Here is an 18,979-nt window from a genome sequence, read left to right as displayed (position 1 = left end):
TCAGGCCTGTGCCCAGCTGTAGGCACACTGTAGGTGTGGGTGCTGTCCTGATATCTGTCCCCAGCTATAGGCATGGGAGCTGCCTCAGGGTCTGTGCTTGACTGTTGGCGTGCTGTAGGTCTGGGAATTGCTATCAGGTGTGTGCCCAGCTGCAGACATGCTGTAGGCATGGGAGCTGCTATAAGGTCTGTGTTTCGCTGTAGGTGCCCTGTAGTTGTGGGAATTGCCCTGAGATCTGTGCCCAGCTGTAGACATGTCTTGTTTGGCTATAGCATACTGTAAGTGTGAGAGCAGCCCCAAAGTCCATTTCCAGTTCTAGGCTCACAGGAGGCGTGGCAGCAGCTCTAAGTTTGGGTTGGCCTTAAGGCCCACAAGGTGTCCTTAGGTCTGAGTGCAAACTAAGACATGCTGTAAATATAGAAACTGTGTGGTGATCCCTGCCCAATGCGGGGTTACCATGATGGTGTGAGGTGCTGTAAAACCCGTGCCCAGATCAGATGTGCTGTGGGGCTACAGTGTTCCACACAATTCTGTGTCCAGTTCAGGGTACCCTGTAGGGGTGCAAGGTGCTCTCAGTGTCTGCCCATCTTGGGGCAGGCCATAGCGATGCGATGTGCACTATAGCTTATGACCAGCTCGGGCACCTTGTTGGGGTTGTGATGTTGGTGTGCACTGAAGGGATGGAAGATGCTGGAAGGTCTGTGCCCACCTTGGGTTGTGCTGTAAGGAGGGATGAATTTCTGTGGGAACGCTGCAGGATCCCAGTTTAGAACATGCTGTAATTGTTCTCCCACCATGCCACGTGCACCCTCCAGGCATCCTATGTCTCCCCAGCACTGATGAAGAGTAGAAGAGCTAGAAATCCCAGCATCTGAAGGCCTGTTCCCTACCCCATCGTTGCTGTAATGATGCTATAATGGTGTTCGTGGGCAGAAGTCAGTGGTATGAGATGTGCCTCCCCTGTTTCTCAGTGCAGGGGTCCAGGTTCTAGTCCCAGGCTAAGTTGCTTTTAAGGACTGGGCAGTTGAATGGGCACAAAGGATGTTGAAGCCAGGCAGAGAGGGCCATGCCCAGGGAGTGATGCTGATTTCCCAGAGACTGGGCCCTTCGGATACTGGAGTAATGAGGGGTGGAGCTTTGGCCCTGCCTACCAACACTCCCCTCCTGGAGATGCAGATTTCTGGGAACTCTGTGTCCTCCAGAGGCAGGGGAAGGCATGAGGTGCCCTGTGGCAGGAATTTGCTGGGGCCGGTGAGATGTTTGTGTGTTCACCCACTGACCCCTGTGGCCGATCAGCACTGGCTCAGCCATGCGAAGCAAGGCTGAGATTTCGATACCAGCAGGGGTCTCTGTGATGGGGCATGGACTCAAGAGTGATAGAGCCCCATCAGGGGCCAGGTGCTTCCAGGCTGGACTGCGTTGCAGGCCTAGTGCCCTAAATGTACCGTTCTTTCAGTCCTGCCCGGTTGCAGGTGGCACAAGGGAGGCCATCAACGCTCTCCTCTCATGGACAACAGGTGCCCATCAACAAGGAGCATCGGGGGTCAAAATCTCATGGCTGTTGCGTCTGGGGAGGACCTGCTGTCCCTGGCATGAGGCCTGGTGTAAGGCTCGGCTCATGGATGAGAGAGCGCTCCTTTGGGTCTGACAGTGCATGAGATGCTCAAGCTCTCCCCTCCCTCTTGTCTTTGTACCTCTCCAGGACCCCAGCTTTGCAAGCCAAGCACTTATCAACAAGAAGCTGAACGACTACCGGAAAGTAAAGTAAGGATCCCTGAACCTCTGCCCAGCCTGTCGGGACAGAGCATGGCCTAGTGGGTGGAGTGTGAGGCTGGCACTAGGGCCGTCTTAGTGCAAGGGCTAGCTTTGCCACAGACGTCTGCTCATGTGGCCTTGGGCATATCCTTGAGTCTCTCTCGGCCTCTGTTCTCCAGTTCTCCATCTATGATGGGGAGATCACAGCCCCGGTCCTCAGGGACCTGCAAGGGAACTTGCATTAGATACAGACTCTGGCCACCTCCCAGTGGTTCCCCGGGGCCATGGAGGAACAACACATAGCTGAGTTAAAAGACTTCCATAGATGGGAGCAGCTGTGTTCGTAGCGTTCCCTGGTAGAGAACCACTGAAGAATGCTGGGCGGTCCGAACAGAGTCACTGGTGCTCTCTGGCAGGGTTTCCTCTGACAGGTTACTTAAACGCTGCGTGACTCCATCCCTGCCTGTGAAATGAGCCATGGCTCTTGGAAGGCTCTGGGTCTTAGGAATCCATCTTAAGCCCAGTCTCTGCCAGAGAAGTGGATTGATGTAAGGCCTCGTTTGAACTGGGGTGGTTCCCTACTGGAGCAGCACTTCCACCGGCTCAGTGCTGAGCTTGGCTCAGCTTCCACAGGGCCATTCCAGATTGGGCTCACTGCTGTGAGCCAAGGCCTAAGTCATGTCAAGTGCATCCCTGTGCTGAGTCTGCTGGATCAATGCAAGCTTGATTCTCATTAAACCAGGCAGGGGAGGGGTGAGGCCAGGGGGCAGGTTATTGGGGCCCAGGTTTTGTAAGAGGGTTGGAGAAGGCTGGGCAGGCAGCTGTGCCTGCCTGTGCTCAAGGAGGTAGAATCTGGCTTGTTGTTAACCCAGGCAGAGGGACTTTGTGCACCATGCAGGCAGGTCACGGGGATTGCAGCTTTGCATCCCCTGTAGGCAGATGCCCCCTAAGGAGGGTTGGACAGCAGGGAACAGTGGCAGACCTGGCATTCACTGGCTTCATGATTAAGAGGGGGAGGTGAGTGCAGTGCAGAGCATTATGGCTAAGCGCCCCATGAGTGGTTCTCAATGTTTTTAATTTCTGTGGCTGCTCCCAGAATGCATTGTGCTGCAGCTTTGCTCTCAGCACCTGGCCATGCTGCACAGAGGTGGCTATGGTCCAGCCTGCCTTCAGCATGCTCTGCTTGGCTGAGGGTGAAAGGCCAGGGGGCAGGGTGTCCAGTGCAGGGGCTGTCTGGGTTAAGAGTCCCATCTGCTTTCTCCACAGCCCTCCAGGGACAAAGCCAGACTCATCCCCCAAAGGGTCTCGCGGACTGGGGATCAAACCAGAGTTCCTAAAACAAACGGGCACATGTGCCCCCCGATCTCCAAGGCAAGACATGGCTGTGACTAAAGGTATGTCCACACACCGGCACCTCTAATGGTGTGCATGGGTTGCCAGGGGTTGTATCTCTCTGAGAGAGAGACTACAGCTCAGCGTACAGCTACCTGCTCAGCTCAGGCATTGGCAGTGACCTAGATGCAGCAGCATGGAGCTCAGTATGGACTCACCTGCCTGGCTTCTCAGATGGCTTTTAGCCTGTGTTAAGTTGTGCCAGCTTAGATATACTTAGAGCACATGCATGTGTATGTGTGGGGGTGGGTCAAAGCCAGGAGTTCATGTCATGCAGGAGGAGATGGGTGTGAGGGTCTGTGGGGTATGTCTGAGTGAGGCAGGGGGCAAGGAAGGGAGAACAGATGTGCATGTTGTGGGCAGACCCTTTAGTGTGGGCACTGGGTGACGTGTGCCCCTGGCTGAGTGACTCCCCTTGTCAGGGTATGTGGTACTATGGGTATCTGTTTCCCTGGGTCTGGCTCTTTGATGACCAACTCTGTGTTTTGTTTCCAGATGAGAGTGGCTCCCAGAAAGCCCCGTGGGGCATTAACATCATGAAAAAAAACAAGAAATCTGCCCCGCGGGCTTTTGGAGTGAGGCTCGAGGACTGCCAGCCTGCCCCAGACAATAAGGTATATAGCTCGGACCCACATCTGTCCTAGGCACCAGGAGGGAGCCAGTGCTGCTGTGACAGCCTGCTATTTTCCCACTGCACAGGCAGGATGAGGGCAGGGGTCTGTCCACTATGAAAGAATTAATGGTGCCTATCATCATTAGGCCTCCAGTTGAGATCTCTGGAAAGCTGAGGACAGGTAGCTGCTCATCCCAGTGCTGGAGTCAGTCTGTTTGCAGACTCGGGCAGGCAGTGGGCATGCTTGGGGCGTGACTACAGCTCCAGCAGACAGACCAAAACTAGCTGTAACCCAGCCAAGCTGGGCACTGCCAGCAGCGGATTCTCAGTGGCACCGAGTACCTTCCTCTGTCATTGGAACTGTCAGGGGTTGGACCCTACCTGGGGGACCCCCTCCAGTCCTCTTTTCCTCCCTTTCTTGTGCCAAGGCCCGTGGGCTGAAGTGCCATACAATCATGAAGAGGAAGACTTGAACAGGGCTTCTCTGGGATACTTTAGGAGGCTCTGGCCTGGCCACAGCTTTGGTTTCTGGTGAATCCATCTATGTGATGAGTTGGGCAGTATTAGCTAGCAGTAGCCACAGGCCTTTTGCTCTGTCCCTTGCCCTCTGTTCCCAAAAGGTCCAGCTGAGCATTACCTCCAACCTTGCCTTCCCCTCCACTCTGGGATTGTCCTCATGGGAATGAGCGTGGAAAGGTGGAAGTGACTGCCCTCTACCTCTTGGCTGGGGTAGATCTGGCAGCTGCAGCTTGCTCGCTCCCTCCCCCCTGCTCCATGCCTCTTCTAACATCTGGCAGCTGCAGCCTCCAGCTGTGCCCATGTCTGACCCAGCCTTTTAATATCTGTCAGCCCCAGTGCCAGCTGTGTCTGTCTGAATCCTCCTGCCCACTTCACATCTGGCAGCCACAGCCTCCAACTGTCTCTCCCTGACTCATCTCCTTTAACATGCAGCAGCTGTGATTCCAAGTGTGCCCCTTCTGAGCCCCCTCCCACACAGGCCTTCCCAATCTCCCATCTAGTGTTGCCTCCTTCAGGCCATCTCTGTTCCCTGCAGAACATTCCCTTGATCGTGGAGGCCTGCTGCAAAGTGGTGGAAGACAAGGGCCTCGAGTACATGGGCATCTACCGGGTGCCCGGTAACAACGCCATGGTGTCTAGCCTGCAGGAGCAGCTCAACAAGGGGGCCACTGAGATCAACCTACAGGATGAGGTACGGAGTTGGCAAGACCCTGGCCCAGCACAGCCCCTGCCCAGCATGCTCCTTGTCCAGCTGCAGCATCCTGTCCTGTGGCACGTGGCTGGTCAGAAATGGAGCCTTCACAAGCAAACAACCACAGGCCAGCAAAGCACAGACACTGAGAGGACAGGAAGGAGGGAGCAGTGATAGGAATAGAAAGTGGTGCATGTGCATACATGCTTGTGTGTGTGTGTGCTTGCATATGAGTGCTCATGGCATGCATGTGCAGTTGTGTGTGTGTGCATGTGGCAGGGGTGTACTTTGTCTTGCCTTTGGCTAGTGACCTCTCCCCAGTGGGCTGTGCCTGCGAGTGGGTTGGTGCCAGCCCCACTGCTGTGCTGCTGACATCTGCTTCCTTTCCTGCGCACTCCCTATGTCCCAGCTGAGCTGGGGGCTCCCATGCCTGCATTTGAAATGGGGATCTCAGGTTCTGGCCCCGAACAGCCAGCCCAGCTGCAACTCTGCTGGAATTCCTTCTAGCCCTTGGGTGGGAGAAGGGCCCATGCTCAGGCTGTCTTGTCTGTCGAGTGTAGGAGATTTTCCACTTAACTTGACCCCAAATGCAAGACCCTGGGGCCTTTCCCAAGCCCTGGGCTCAGTGATTTCCCTCTGACAGTGCTGGGCAGCCCAGCCGATCTAAGTTTGGCCTGGTTTTGGCCTTCCCACCCCAGGCGCATCACCCTCCCCTGGCTCTGAGTGTCTCCTTCTCTCCCCACAACAGAGGTGGCAGGACCTGAATGTCATCAGCAGCCTGTTGAAATCCTTCTTCCGAAAGCTTCCGGAGCCCCTGTTCACAGATGGTGAGTTGGGTGTGCACCCCCTGTATGTACACGGGTACGTGCCCCTCACAGTTGAAGGGCTGCATGCTGGCATCCTGCTTTCCCTGATAGATTCAGCCCTCTCTCTTTGTCTCTGTGGAATCACGGCCCAGCAAGACCAGACCTTGGTCCTTGGGTGGCTCCTGTATGGCCCTTGGGGAAAACATGGTTGCCTGTGGCCTGAGACCCAGCAGGACCCCCCACTATCTGCTGGACACTCCCAGCTGACCCCCCTCCCTCTCTTCATTTCCTCTTGGAAAAACCTTGGGCCTTGTGGCCTTTCTGCATTTGCTGCTGCTGCCCCCGTGCTGAGCCCAAGCCCATGGGTATGGGAGTACAGCTCAGTGCTTTCTTCTAGGACAGGGTCCTACTCTGGGGCTGAGGCCTATCCTGGGGAAGGGTGTCCTTTGCAGCCAGTTCTGCCTGTCCATGCCCTGTCCTTCCCTTTTCATTAGGTTCTTATGTGTCACCTGCCTGCCCTACTCTGTAAAGGCCCAGTGTCCAAGCTGCCCCCTCTGAACTGGCAGGTCCCTATTTGTCCCTCAGTCCGACCACCCCCCTGGGTGGCCTGTCCCCCATCCTCCCTCTACCTGCTCCTCTCCAGCTGTCCTTCTGCACTAGCCTGTGTAGCCCAGCCCTCCCTCTGTCCATCCATTGCCCAGACCCCTCCATTTGCTCCCTCCTCTGCCCGTGCTCCCTGCAGCCAGCCCCTTCATTGTGCTGCAGCCCTTCTGTCCTTGCCTGTATTCTGCGCATACATATGCTCATGCAGGCACACAGCCTGCCTGCCAGGCCCTTGATTCCTGTCTCCAGGTATAATGAGGGTGTGGGAGGGCAGCACTGGGACTTTTCCCAGCAGCACTGCTGAGCCTGCTGGGTGCATATCTGGCTTTCAGATAAGTACAACGACTTCATTGAAGCCAACCGGATAGAAGATGCCAGTGAGAGGATGAGGACCTTGCGGAAACTGGTATGGGAATACCGGACCCTGGATGAACCTTGTGGGGTGGGGAGAGCCCTCTGCCAGCACCAGGACCACCCCCACTCCCCTGGGCAGAGAAGAGGTGCCACCTGCATACAGAAACAATTCCCCTTTTCTTTCTGGGTTCAGCCATATCACCATGGGGGGGATCCCAGACCTTTCTGGGAGATGGAGGATATGCGCCTTGGTCCTTGTTTTCTCTGAGAGCTGCTTGAGCTGGTCTAGAAGGAGCTGTGGCTGTGATCTCCCATCTGTGGAGATTGGGGACGATGCTCTATGCAGTGCTGGGGTGCAGGGGGAGCCAAACCAGGATGGGGAGGGTTTGCAGCAAGAAAGTAATAGGGCTGGGATCAACAGTGGGGCTGTGAGTGGGGCTGTGGTCAGCAGGGGGTGCCAGGCCTCTTCAAGGCTGGCAGAGCTCTCACATGGCAGCATTGTGTCCTGCAGATCCGGGACCTGCCAGGACACTACTACGAGACACTCAAGTTTCTTGTGGGGCACTTGAAGACGATCGCCGATCACTCGGAGAAGAACAAGGTACCATTGCTACTAGCTGGCTCCAAGAAGCAGTGAGCCCATGGGCCTCCACAGTCAAGTCCAGTGCTCTAGGGCAGTGGTTCTCAACCTCTTTTGGACCAGGACCTGTTTGTAAATTTTGATGGCCAGCCCTGACCCAGTGCCTCTCACTCCTGACCCACTGCTCCCTACTCCCAGGCCCCAGTCCCCCAGTGTGTGGGGCAGGGGGTGGGTGTGTAGAGCAGGGGGGAGGGATGGGGGGCCCCAAGCAGCCCCTTGCAGGTTGGAACTCTGCCAGCCTGCAAGGGAGAAGCCATGGTTTCCCACATTTTTTTCCTTTAAAGGAGAATCCATTTTTAAAGTTTGTTTGACCTTTTCATATTCTTGTGACCCACTTTTGGGTCAAGACCCACGGGTTGAGAGAAGCTGCTCTAGGAAGCGGGTCCCCTGCATTGGAGACCATGGGTTCAGGATCATGGGGCCTCTCCCAGCAGGGCTGGCAGGGGAGAACAGGGCTAGGGCACCATGCAAGGGTGTCCAGGAGGGTTTGGAAGTGAATTTCTAGAGCAGCACCACATACTATTGTGTGGAAGAGATCCCTCGGTGCTTTGCAGCCACCTGAGCTCATGGCAGCCCACGGGCTTCACGTCTGTCATATATGCTTCTTTCCCATTTGTCATGTGGATGCAGGGCACGGGGCAACAGAGGGACATACCCAAGATCATATGGGAGGTGTGTGAGAGAGCAGGGGTGTGAGCCTCGGCTCTGCCGTGCCTTTCTGGACAGGGATGCAAAGGCCTGAAAGCTCACTGGAGAGGGAGGCAGCATGGGCATGAGCTGCCCAGTGCTGCAGCCGTGATTGCTAGTGCAATTACTATGTTGGATAATGAAAGTGGGTGAGAAGGGGCCACGGCAAGGCAGAGGGAAGGACTGGGTGGTGTTTGCATGGCCATCCCCTCCTGCCCTGAGCCCAAGCTGTCTGTGAAGTTAGATTCTCTTGCTCATGTCCTCCCCCTTGACTCACCTTGCCAGGGGTGACTAAGGTGGGGCTGGCCAGGGCATTCTAACCCCCATGTCCTGTTGCAGATGGAGCCCAGGAACCTGGCCCTGGTGTTTGGCCCAACGCTAGTCCGGACATCTGAGGACAACATGACAGACATGGTGACACACATGCCGGACCGCTACAAAATTGTGGAGACCCTCATCCAGCATGTAAGAGACCTGTGGGCAGGCCCCATCCCATCCCCAAACCCTGCAAAGCCGGGGGGTGGGTGGTGGGAGGTGGGGAGCATAGCATGGCCTAGACCAGGGAAAGGTAGGAGCAGGGGCAGGGCAGAAGCAGGAGTGTGTTGGTATGTGGGGAATGCGTAGGGGCACAGAGAGGGTCTGACTGGTGGGTGAGTGGGGTGTTAGTGGGGGCTGAGCCACATATATGGAGGCATAAAGGCGGGTGGGTGAGGGCTGTGGCAGGGGTACTTTGGGAAGGGCTTCTGAGGGCAACCGTTCCCCAAAGACCCCAACCTGCAGCCTCACCCACACTCTGATCCGTCTCCTGTCATCCCCCCACAGTCCGACTGGTTCTTCAGCGACAAGGAGGACAAGGGAGAGAAGGTGAGTCATGTGGCCAGCCTGGCTTCACAGGGCAGGGGGAAGAGGCAACGGGCTGAGGGCACCTGCTGTGTTCATGCAGGGACCTCTCCTGAGGGGACAGGGGACTGGCTAGGGAGAGTGCAAGGAAGGGTGGAGCAAGCAGAGTTCCCTCTGTCCTATGCCAGAGCATGAGTGTGGGGGACATGCCTGCTCTGGGCCAAGTGGCACCCCCAGGGAATCTCTGCCCCGCACTGATGCCCTGCTGGCAGAGAGCAGAAGGGCTTTGTGTCAGGGATGGGCCTGGAGGGTGGCACAGCGCTCACTAAGGGCTTTGTGTCAGGGATGGGCCTGGAGGGGGGCACAGCGCCCACCCTTCTCCCTGTCCTGCACCCCTAGACCCCTGTGGATGAGAAGGAGGCACAGTCAGTGCCAAACATCGAGTACCTGCTCCCCAACATCGGGAGGACAGCAGCACCTGGAGATGCCTCAGGTGAGGGGAGGGCAGACAGGGGCTGCAGTGGGGGTGGACTCTGCTCTGGGGGATCAGCCAGCACCACCAGAGGAGGGACTTCTGAGGCAATCTGTCCCCTATTGAAATCACTGTGCCATTCTCCCCAGCCATCCCCAGACTGTCTCAGCAGAGAGCTTAGGGCCCCTTTTTTCCCTGGGGCAGTTGCCTAGCACCCCCCAGTGGGATGGTCTTTACTGTGCCCAGAGCAAGCCCTGGGCTCTCTCTTTTGCAGCTGAAGCTGATCCTGTAGGGGAAACAGAAACTGGAGCTTCTCCCTGGGATCCCACCTCCCCTGGGTGCCCTGAGGGCTGCCTGGGCTGGGGTTGCAGGAGAGCCATGTGGTCCAGAGCCTGCACCAGGGCAGAAGGAGGGGGTGTTCCCCTGTCCTGAGCTTATTGCAATCCATCATCAGCAAGAAGCTGGTGATCACTGGCTGCAGACTGGGATCTGACCACTTTTGGGCACCCCTTGGTATCTCTGCTGGGAAATGGCTGGTAGAGTGGCCATGAGTCATTTCCTTCTCCCCCCGGCCCTCTATCCCCCTTGGTCTGATCACCATCAGCCAGGCTTCCTCAGAAATAGTCCAGTGCTTAGCACAGCTGGACCCTACCAGTGTCTCCTTGCTCTCTGGTTCCTAGCCAGCCACAGCAGAGCCAGGGATGGGCTGGGAGTCTCTTTACGCCCATGTTCTCTCTACGCCAGCTGCCTTTCCCCATGCCAGGGGTTTCCCTTTACCCCTCCCCTGGCTTAAACTGCAGACTTGGAAAGGCAGGGGGTGGAAATGATGGGGATTTCTTGCTCTTCCCTTAAACTTCTCTGTGCTGTCTTCTTCCTCCTCCTCCTTCTCCTCCTCCAGCGGACCTCCTGGAGATCTAGAACGGGTACAGTGGTGTTGCTGGGAGCGCTGCTCATGCACTAATTCCATGGAGCGATTATGAAAGAGTGGGGCTAAGCGGGGGCGGGTGGGAGGGGTGTGGTGCAGCTTAGGGGGTGTGGGGCAGGTCCTGCCCGTGGGGAACTTGTGAGGCTAGGTTATGGGACCCATTGGACTTCACCGGGTAACCCATGCAGGCACAGCGCAGTGGCTGGGGACCTGTCCCCATGCAGTGATGGAGGCTAGGGGGGCACAGGACCCTCCATTCCAGCGGGGTCCTGACACACAAGATTATGGCCCCAGCTGTGAGTTACCCCTGCTCCAGACTCCATTGCACTCGGTGCATGAAACCAGCCTCCATCAATTACAGGATGCTGAGGATCCTGCATACTGGCTCCACAGGGGGTTCCTGCTCCCCTGGAGACACCCCAAAAGCATTGGTGAGCAGCAGTGGGCCTTTGCAGAAATGCCACTTCCTCTGCCTGCTTCTAGAACAGAGGCGACTCCTTGATGTTTAATCTCTCCTCTGTCTGACCCTCCCCTTTGGCAGTTCACACTGGCCATGTCCCAGTTCAGCCCCCCAGCCCTGCATGACTCCAACATCACCTGGAGCAGCAAATGCCAGGCCCCACAGGTCAGGGTGCGTGCCTTCCGGCACTGAGGGGGAGGGGATCTCACATCTTCCATGGGGTCAGTATTCCACCCAGCTGCCCTCTCTCTCATAATCGCCTCCAGCTGCTAATACCATCCCTCAGCCAGTGTGCTGGGGAGGGAGCATCTGTTGCGTGTTCGTGTGGTTCTCACCATTGCTGTCACGGTCTGCACTATGGTGGAGTCGGTGCTGGCTGCATCCCATGCCCCCCTCTGCCCTTTAACCTGTTTGTGAGACTTTGCAGACTAACTCGCCTGCCTTTCCTGGATGCACCTGTGCCCCAGGCCCTCGTCTTCCCCAGCACAGTCTGCAGCATCTGTCTCTCCCCAGCCTAGGCCTGAGTAGTCTCATTCCAGTCCTGCCTCTGGCCTGTAGCACTGCTTGTGACAATGGCCTGCACTTTGGCCTGCCATGGGCCCTGGCAGCTGTGTTCATACTTGGATCTCTGATGCCCACAACTGCTCCAATCCCTTAGCCCCAAGCACCTGAAAACATAAGAGACTGCATCCCCTCCAGACTGACTTCCAGCCCATCCTCTCTGCCACCTGATATTGCTTATAGTGCCCAAGCCTAGGGTCACCTCTGCTTAGTGCAGGGATTGCCCTGTACCCATAAGAATTTGGCCCTACGAGTCTAATCCATACTCACAGAGCGTAACACATATTCATGTCAGAGAAAGTGCTCACCCTCCTGCTTGAAAGGCTGTTTGCTCCAAGCCACCCAGCTTGCTTTCAGGCACTCTGTGCTCAGGGCCTCCCTAGAGCAAGGCTCCACAGCCCCGCACTTGCACTTGAGGCCCAGAAGAGATTCCCTAACCTCCTGTGCTCTGGGCCCAGCAGCACATTCCTGCCTGCAGTCACTGCTCTTCCATGGCTCCATTGTCCTCCTTCACCCCATCTGTCCCAGCACTGCACGTCCATACCATTCTCACCACCAGCAGGACGCACCTGGCTGCTTTGTCCCGGCCTCTGTGGGGGGGAAGAGGGGTTCCTCTTTGGTGTTTCAAGCTGTGTGTTCTTTCCTTCTCCCACATTTTCTTCTCCTGATTCCTTCCATGGTGGTGGCTGGGTTGGTCTGGTGAACTTTGTGGTTCTGTAATGCAGGAGTATGTGGGCCCCTTGTAGGCAGACAGAGGGACTTGGAGATCCGGGTAGGGCACCCTGCTACTCCCTGGGAGCCCCATCCCCATGTGTGGGATCACCCCACCACAAGCCCTTTAAACCCCCCATTATCTTGGGGGAGCTGCTGCCTCTGGGCACAGGAACTTCCTGGGGTTTGAAGTTTCCTTTGATGGCTGCACAAGGGCCTGGCTATTGTGGCCCCACAGTGCGATCGACAGGGATGCTTCTGATGGAGCCGGTGTCCTCTGGAGCCATGGGCAGGGCCTAGCCTTCATGAGGCTGTTGAGAAGTGTCCCTCTGCTCTATGGTGTCTCGCCCCACCCCACCACACTGACAGAGCCCAGCTCAGCCCTCTGACCTGCTCTCCCTGTCTCTTGTGCCTTACAGATTCAACCAACAGTAGCTCCACTAAATCTAAGGTAAGAATCCCCAGGGGGACCCTCAAACTCTGGGGAACCTCCAGCATCCCTGGACTCTCAGCTGCTAGCAATGGGAGGAGGAGGGGAACTGGGGACAGGGGAATGAACCCTATTGTTGCTAAAAAAAAAACAGAGCCATTTTGGAGCTAAGGTCTAGCAAGGCCTGGTGCCTCCCAGTCCTGGGTCAGGATCTGCCTCCCACCCCACCAGTGAGACACGAGAGGCTGCAGGGTTTCTGACTATGCATTAAGAAGATGGGCCCGGGGTGCTTAGTTGGGTCTTAGTAGTTTTAAGGTCACCTTGAAATTCACGGGGCAGCTAGCATCATGGTCCAGTTGGTGGAGCAGTGGGCTGGGTGTGAGGATGCCTGGATTCTAGTACCAGCTAATGCTGTCACTTAGCTTTGGGCAGGTTGCAGCCACTCTCTACCTCAGTTTTTCCTGCCACCTCTTGTCTATTTGGTATCTAAGATCCTTGGGCTGGGGGACAACTTGGCCAGCGTCTGAGCAAAGCAGCCCCTCCTACAGGTCCTGAGTGAGGACTAAAGGCTCCACGGTGAGATCTGTAATTCTGATACCGTGTTTGCCTCTGTCAAGCTGGTAAGACTCAAGCTCTTCCTGGCTTCCTGTCTTGGGGTTCTGTTGTGCAGTTAAAGCAACTTGACCCAGTCCTCCATTCCCAGGCCTGTCACAAGGCACTATGGGTAGGGGCTAGTTTTTATCCAGAATGCAGTGCTGCAGCAGGAGGCATATGGCTGTGGCCACTTATGTGCTGTGGGTGAAAGGATGGAGCCAAAGGCCTGTGTGTCCATCTCAGGGGGCACCCATACAAGGAAGGGTGGGGAAGCACAGTGGACAGATGGGATCTGCTTGGGCATTTTTACATGGTCTGTAGGGACGTGGTTGTGGTAGGTGGTCATGGTGCTAAGCCCCATGGTGCTTCCTCCAGCAGGGCTCGTGGGCATCCCGGAAGGATCAGTACCACAAGGAGATGCTCACCATCTCCTTCATCTCAGCTGTCAACCGCAAGAGGAAGAAGCGGAGAGAGGCCAAGCGCTTTGGGAGCAGCACGGATGATGACTCAGAGCATGAAGCCACCAAGGGCGCTGGCAAGGCTAGAGGTGAAGAGGCTCTGGGAGCAGAGAGGCATGGGGAGGCCGAGGAGGGGGAGGCTGAGGAGTTGCGGGACCACGATGCCCCTGGAGAGGCTGGTGTGGAGCCTGACGCTCGGAGCCGAGTGGGGCCAGAGGTTGTGTGTCTGCAACAGGAAGGCCACTTGGAGGTGGGGCTGGCAGAGGCAGGGGGGCTGAAGGGGATGAAGATGGCCGTGGCTTTGCGGAGCAGTCCCGAGCCAGCACTGGATGCCAGGTCTATTGTGTCAGGCTACTCCACACTGTCCACCATCGACCGCAGCCTATGCTCCGAGGTGCAGTCGGTGGCCGAGAGCCGTGGCGAGGAGGCAGATGACGAACGCAGCGAGTTCAGCCACGTGGAGACGGACACAGAAAGCAGTTTCTTCCCAGGACGGGCAGGGCCACATGAGGGCCAGGGAGACGTGGCAGGGGTGGGGGTGAGCAGCGACAAGGACAGGCGGGCATCCTTCAGCTCCCGCCGCCTCATCCAGTGTGACACGCTGGCTCGCAAGCGACTCCTGCGGCCTCGGCGGGACAGCAACTCCTCAGCCAAGGGTAGTGCCGAGGCTCCCAGCTCCAGCTCCCGGGGCAGCCAGGAGTCCCTGCTGCCCCTGGGAGCTGCAGCAGAGAAGCGGGGAAGCTGGGCCTCAGCCCGGCCCTCACTGAGAGAGCAGCTCCGTCTGCGGCTGCGTGGCTCAGCTGACGACATGCTGGCCGTGCCGATGCGCCAGCCCCACTCCCCTGAGACACGGCGCAAGAAGAGCAGCTGGCGGCGGCACACGGTGGTGGTGCCTGGTGGGCTCAAGGACCTCAACTTCAATGAGTGGAAGGAGCAGCGGGCGCCAGGCCAGGACCTTGCTGATGGTGCCACCTCAGGGGCCAGGGGCAGTGCTGAGGGGCGGCCCCCAGAGGCAAGTGCCTCCTGCAAAGACCTACACAGGGACAACAAGGACTCGGGCCTCAGCAGCCTGGAGTCAACAAAGGCTAGGCCCTCCTCCTCCTCCTCCTCCTCCTTGCTGGGGAACTCGGCGCCGAGCCACCAGGGTGGTGCTGGGGAGCAGCAGCACAGTAAGGGCACCGAGGGGAACCCGGGTGACCGGGGCCCGGCTCCCAAGCGCACAGCTTCCTTGCACTTCCACCAGTGTCTGTAACTGGCCTGGCACTCGGTCTGATGGACCCTAAGCCCCTTTGCCTCCTCCCACGTGATGCCTGTGGCTGAGGACCCCTCTGAGCTGGGCCTTGCCTAGGCGTGGGTCCCCATCATGTGGGGAGGTCGCAGTCATGGTCCTTGAGGCCAGGGGCAGCTTACCCTTTTCTGTTTTACCCCGTTCCCTGTACTTCGAGCTTCACTCTTGGCCCTCAGGGCCTGGAGGCCGGGAGACGCCCCATTTCCCCGCTCCAGCCCTATCCTCCTAGCCTCCCATCCTGGGTGCTTGGGTCACTGTTTAATTTAATGACTTCCCCCACTCCCGTTTTGTATTTAATTGTGCTCCATGTAGAACTGCTTTTATTTAATCTGTTTCCCGGTTTTGAGCCTCTTCTGTACCACCCTTCCCTCCCCACCCCTTCACCTGCACCTCCCCACCTGGAAAATTTCCAGGCCCAGCCTTTTCTAGTCCCGATCCTGCTATGGATGGCAACCTTTGGACCTGGGATTGACCCACTCTTGAGCGGTCAGCCCCAGAAACATTTGAGCTCCCTTCAGGCCCTGTGTGGCACTGAAGGTTTTCCTGAGCTTCCAGACCCAACCCTGTCCCTAGCTCCTCATGGGCGTGAGACGCCAGCCCCCACCTTGCGAGCACTTGCTTTGGGACTGGGGGAGGGAGGATGTGTGTGTTTACCTGAGGCTGTTGCCAGTGCCCTGTGGTCACTTGCCAACCCGTTTTGCTCTTCCTCCGGGTTGAGCTGGTGCCAGGGCGCCCTGGCCACGGCTCCATGGCATCGTGCTCTTGCAGGTTCCCCTCAATCCTGGTCACAGAAAATGCTTGCTGCATAAGTGCTGCTGAGGAGCAAGGAAATGTTGAGCAGCTTTAGAGAGGCCTCCAGGCACCTTTGTCCGTGCCCACCCTATGGCCACTGCGGAGAGGGTCCCCACCTTTCCAGAGCCAGTGCTCTGGCCCTAGTTGGGCAGGGAAACGGGGGGGATGTGTGGAGGAGGGGAGAGCATAGGCATGCAGCTCTGATGCTGTAGCAAAGACCCTCCCCACGCATCCATCTCCTTCCAGCAGTTGGGAGGGACTGGCAGCATTTGCATTGCGCTGCCCAGGTGCTAGGATGATAGGCACAAAACCAGGCAGCCAGACTGGGGACTGGAGAGCAGAGACAGAGCTGATAGCTGGCTCTCCATCTGCCCCGGTCACAGGCAGTCTGTCCAGCTCAGAGCTCTTGTGGGGCTCCCCAGAGGCCTCCCCCTTCCTCGGGGTGTGCATGCACTACAGGCCAAAGGCATCACTGCAGCTGGGCAGGCATCACAGCCACCAGTGTGCCAGCCCCACGGACCTGAGGTTGCTGGTCTGGGCTGACACTTGCAGTGCTGCATCTCTGCTGTGAGTGCAATCCTTGCTAGCCAGGTGACACCTACCCCTGGCTGCAGGGATCTCTCTCAAGAGAGCAAGAGCCAGGCCAGTTGTAGCCTGGCTCTTGCTACAACTATTTGGGTAGGGGCACAGTGACACCTGGTGGCTGCTGAGGTGAATGACAGGCCTGGCTGCTTGGGTGCCAACTCCTGTCAGGTACCTGTGCTGAACCATTGGACCTGGGGTTCATTCCCCTTCTCACACTGATCCCTGCTGTGTGAGGAGCTGCTGCCAGCCACCGTGGCTGAAGCCTGGCAGTACCATGGCCATAGGATGGCAGCTTCCCCATGCGGACTCATAACAGCTGCAGCTCAGTGGCCTGGCGGGTGGAGGGGGTCATGAAAACTGCCCCACAATTGGGGCAAGAGCTGGGTCCTCCTGGAAGCAAGCAGCCAGCCTGGAGTCAGGTGTATCTTGCTAGGGTGTCAGTGCAGGGCCTTGGCACTAGCTGGGTTCTGTACAGCCATCTGAAGGAGACAGAGCAAGCCGGGGGACAGCACTTAGCAGAGTCCTTTCATCAGCCAAAGACGGGTAGGTCTGTGCCCTCACCACTGAGTATCGTGCGCATTCCCTCTCGCCCCCTTGTCAAACCAGGTGGGAAAGGCAGTGAGGGCAGGTGGGCACCATCCTGTCTGGGGTAGCCCAGGCTGCAGCATCGGCTTCAGCAAAGTGCAGAGGCACAACGGCTACCCTGTGCTGGCTTCTCCGGGTCAGGTGAGCAACAGACTCTTCCCCCATGGGTGTTTGATCCAAGGGATGGGAGGAGGTGGTGGCCTCTCTGCTCAGCCCTATGCCCCCTCCTCCCCATTGTATGCTGGGTGTGGGATTCCTCTCACCTTCCTCCTCAATCTGTGGAGCATGGCCCGTTTCACCCCCAGGTCTCCTAAGGGCCTGAGCTTCCAGCATGGGATCAGTGCTTGTGCTGGGAGCCCAGTCACCCTCAGTGTATGTACCACACTTGGTACCGTGGCTATGGGGAGAAGTGGTTAGCATGGCTGCCTGGCAAAATCAAAGTCATGTTAACATGGGCCACTGCCTGGGAAGGCTGGGCCACGGCCCTGCTGCATCTGCAGCACTTGGGCAACACTGCATGGGCTTTTAGCAAGCAAGGCAGACCCAGGAGCCAGGCCCTGCTCTGCGCAGAGCTGCACATCCTGAACAGACATGGAGCAGGGAGGTTGTAGGACAGCAAAGCCTGCAGCAGGGATCTCTGAGCCCAGCATGGATAGCCACGGCTTGGCTCTCTGGCTCCCCACTCAGCCCTCAGACCTTGCAGAGACCACCCCACCTTCCCAGATGCTCAAGCCCTGCCAGGAAGGGCATGTCCACTCTGCCGGTGCTCCTGCTCACCTCCCACCAGGCTTTTTAGCCATAACCCTTTTAAGTTGATGTAGTCTCAGCAAATGTGCCCCTGCCACCTCCTGTCTGTCATTTCTAGCTCCCTGTCCCTTCCTGCTCACCCAGCAGCAAGAAACACCCTTGTCTGCGTTTCCTTTTATCTCAAAAGCACTGTGGCAAATAAGGTGTGATGCAGCCACCACTGGGGTGGACCACAGCAGCTGTGCAGTTTGGGATAGGAAGGGATTATTACTGTATCCAGCGGCAAATGCCCAGTGGGGGCTTCCGCTAGGTAAGGATCTTACGTAAACTGGAATTCGGTGAGCATTATGCAGCCTTTCACATGCAAAAAAGAAAAAAAAGTGCCATAGAAGAGCTGACTCCAAGAGTTCAGGGCCTCATGTCTCAGTGTCAGGAGAACCAAAATGGACTTTGGCAAACTTGTCCCAGGGAACTGGATCTGTAGGGCGGGGGATGATTGTTTTCCCCCCCACCCCCATGCCAACTTCTAACCAAGCACGTAGACTCGCCCATTGTGCTATGCAGTCGTCAGCAATTTTCCCTCTCCTTGAAAATGGTAAGCTCCGTTCTCCCACTGCTCCCTAGCCACAGAACAGAGTTCTGTTTTTCCACCTCTGAACGTGACATTAAACCAAAATCCAATACATCCTCTGTGTTTAGGAAACGCAGCGCCAACTGTAGCCTAATGTCTGGCGATTGTCTTAATGACCTAGGGTACTGTCTCTCTGGAGTGAAAGTCTAGCCCCTTTCTCCATGGGGCCAGAGTTCAACTGAAACCTGTACATAGAAATAATGTCACGCTACAACTTCCACTACAAACTGCAGCCATTCCAATGAGGCCTTGTGTGGGGGGGAGGGATTAAAAAAAAGAATGGATGGAAATGTTACTCCAGTTATGCATTGTTCTCATACCTTATGCAAATATTTGTTGTAAAGGTTTTTTTCCCCTCTTTTTTTTTTGTAAATATTGTCTTTAAATGTGTAACATATTACAAAGAATTTATAAGGATTTTTTAAGAAGTTTTGCTCATTTAAAAGAAAAAAGACACAAAGTGCTGTAACAGTGTTGACTTTTTTAAAAAAAAAAACAAACCTCTCTGCATGTGTATTTTTTGCCCTTGATGTGTTGTCCAAGGTTGGCTATATATTCGGTATATGCAAAAGGAAAAAGGAAAAAAAAAGCGCCAAACAACCAAACAAAAAAAGAACTTGCTTTGGAAATCGCCCTCTCAGACGTATAGTTATATATATGTTGGAAATAAACTGGTTATTCAAAGAGACTTGCTGGTTTTATTGGCAAGGCCAACTGGGTTAAGAGCTCTTGGCTGCTGACATGTCCTGCATTTTTACTTTTTGTGCACCTGGGGGCAGGGGCCTTCTACCTTCACCTCCAAGTGAGCCATGTGCACTGGAGACAGGCTCTTGGGCCAGG

At 56.5% G+C, this 18,979-nt stretch overlaps 1 protein-coding gene across 7 annotated transcripts in view; it reads left to right on the top strand.

Annotated features, from left to right (window-relative positions):
* The window catches only part of ARHGAP23 (Rho GTPase activating protein 23), a 145,322-nt gene extending 126,495 nt beyond the window's left edge, over positions 1 to 18,827 (top strand). For 6 of the 7 annotated variants that reach the window (XM_025191117.1, XM_014525349.2, XM_025191115.1 and 3 more), the window contains exons 13-24: positions 1,703 to 1,764; positions 3,022 to 3,149; positions 3,643 to 3,761; positions 4,815 to 4,970; positions 5,719 to 5,797; positions 6,712 to 6,785; positions 7,245 to 7,334; positions 8,400 to 8,525; positions 8,883 to 8,924; positions 9,300 to 9,393; positions 12,449 to 12,480; positions 13,429 to 18,827. In XM_025191117.1, coding sequence (XP_025046902.1) covers positions 1,703 to 1,764; positions 3,022 to 3,149; positions 3,643 to 3,761; positions 4,815 to 4,970; positions 5,719 to 5,797; positions 6,712 to 6,785; positions 7,245 to 7,334; positions 8,400 to 8,525; positions 8,883 to 8,924; positions 9,300 to 9,393; positions 12,449 to 12,480; positions 13,429 to 14,763 — 2,337 coding nt within the window. In that variant the 3' untranslated portion in view covers positions 14,764 to 18,827. The remainder of the gene's footprint in view (positions 1 to 1,702; positions 1,765 to 3,021; positions 3,150 to 3,642; positions 3,762 to 4,814; positions 4,971 to 5,718; positions 5,798 to 6,711; positions 6,786 to 7,244; positions 7,335 to 8,399; positions 8,526 to 8,882; positions 8,925 to 9,299; positions 9,394 to 12,448; positions 12,481 to 13,428) is intronic. The other variant, XM_025191114.1, reaches the window with a different exon arrangement.
* The last annotated feature ends 152 nt before the right edge of the window (positions 18,828 to 18,979 follow it).

This window comes from Alligator sinensis, unplaced genomic scaffold, assembly GCF_000455745.1.
Source record: "Alligator sinensis unplaced genomic scaffold, ASM45574v1 scaffold1261_1, whole genome shotgun sequence".
In the NCBI taxonomy this organism is placed as follows: Eukaryota; Metazoa; Chordata; order Crocodylia; family Alligatoridae; genus Alligator; species Alligator sinensis.
The sequence above is the reverse complement of the archived record's forward strand: the minus strand, read 5'-3'. Positions and strand labels throughout refer to the sequence as shown.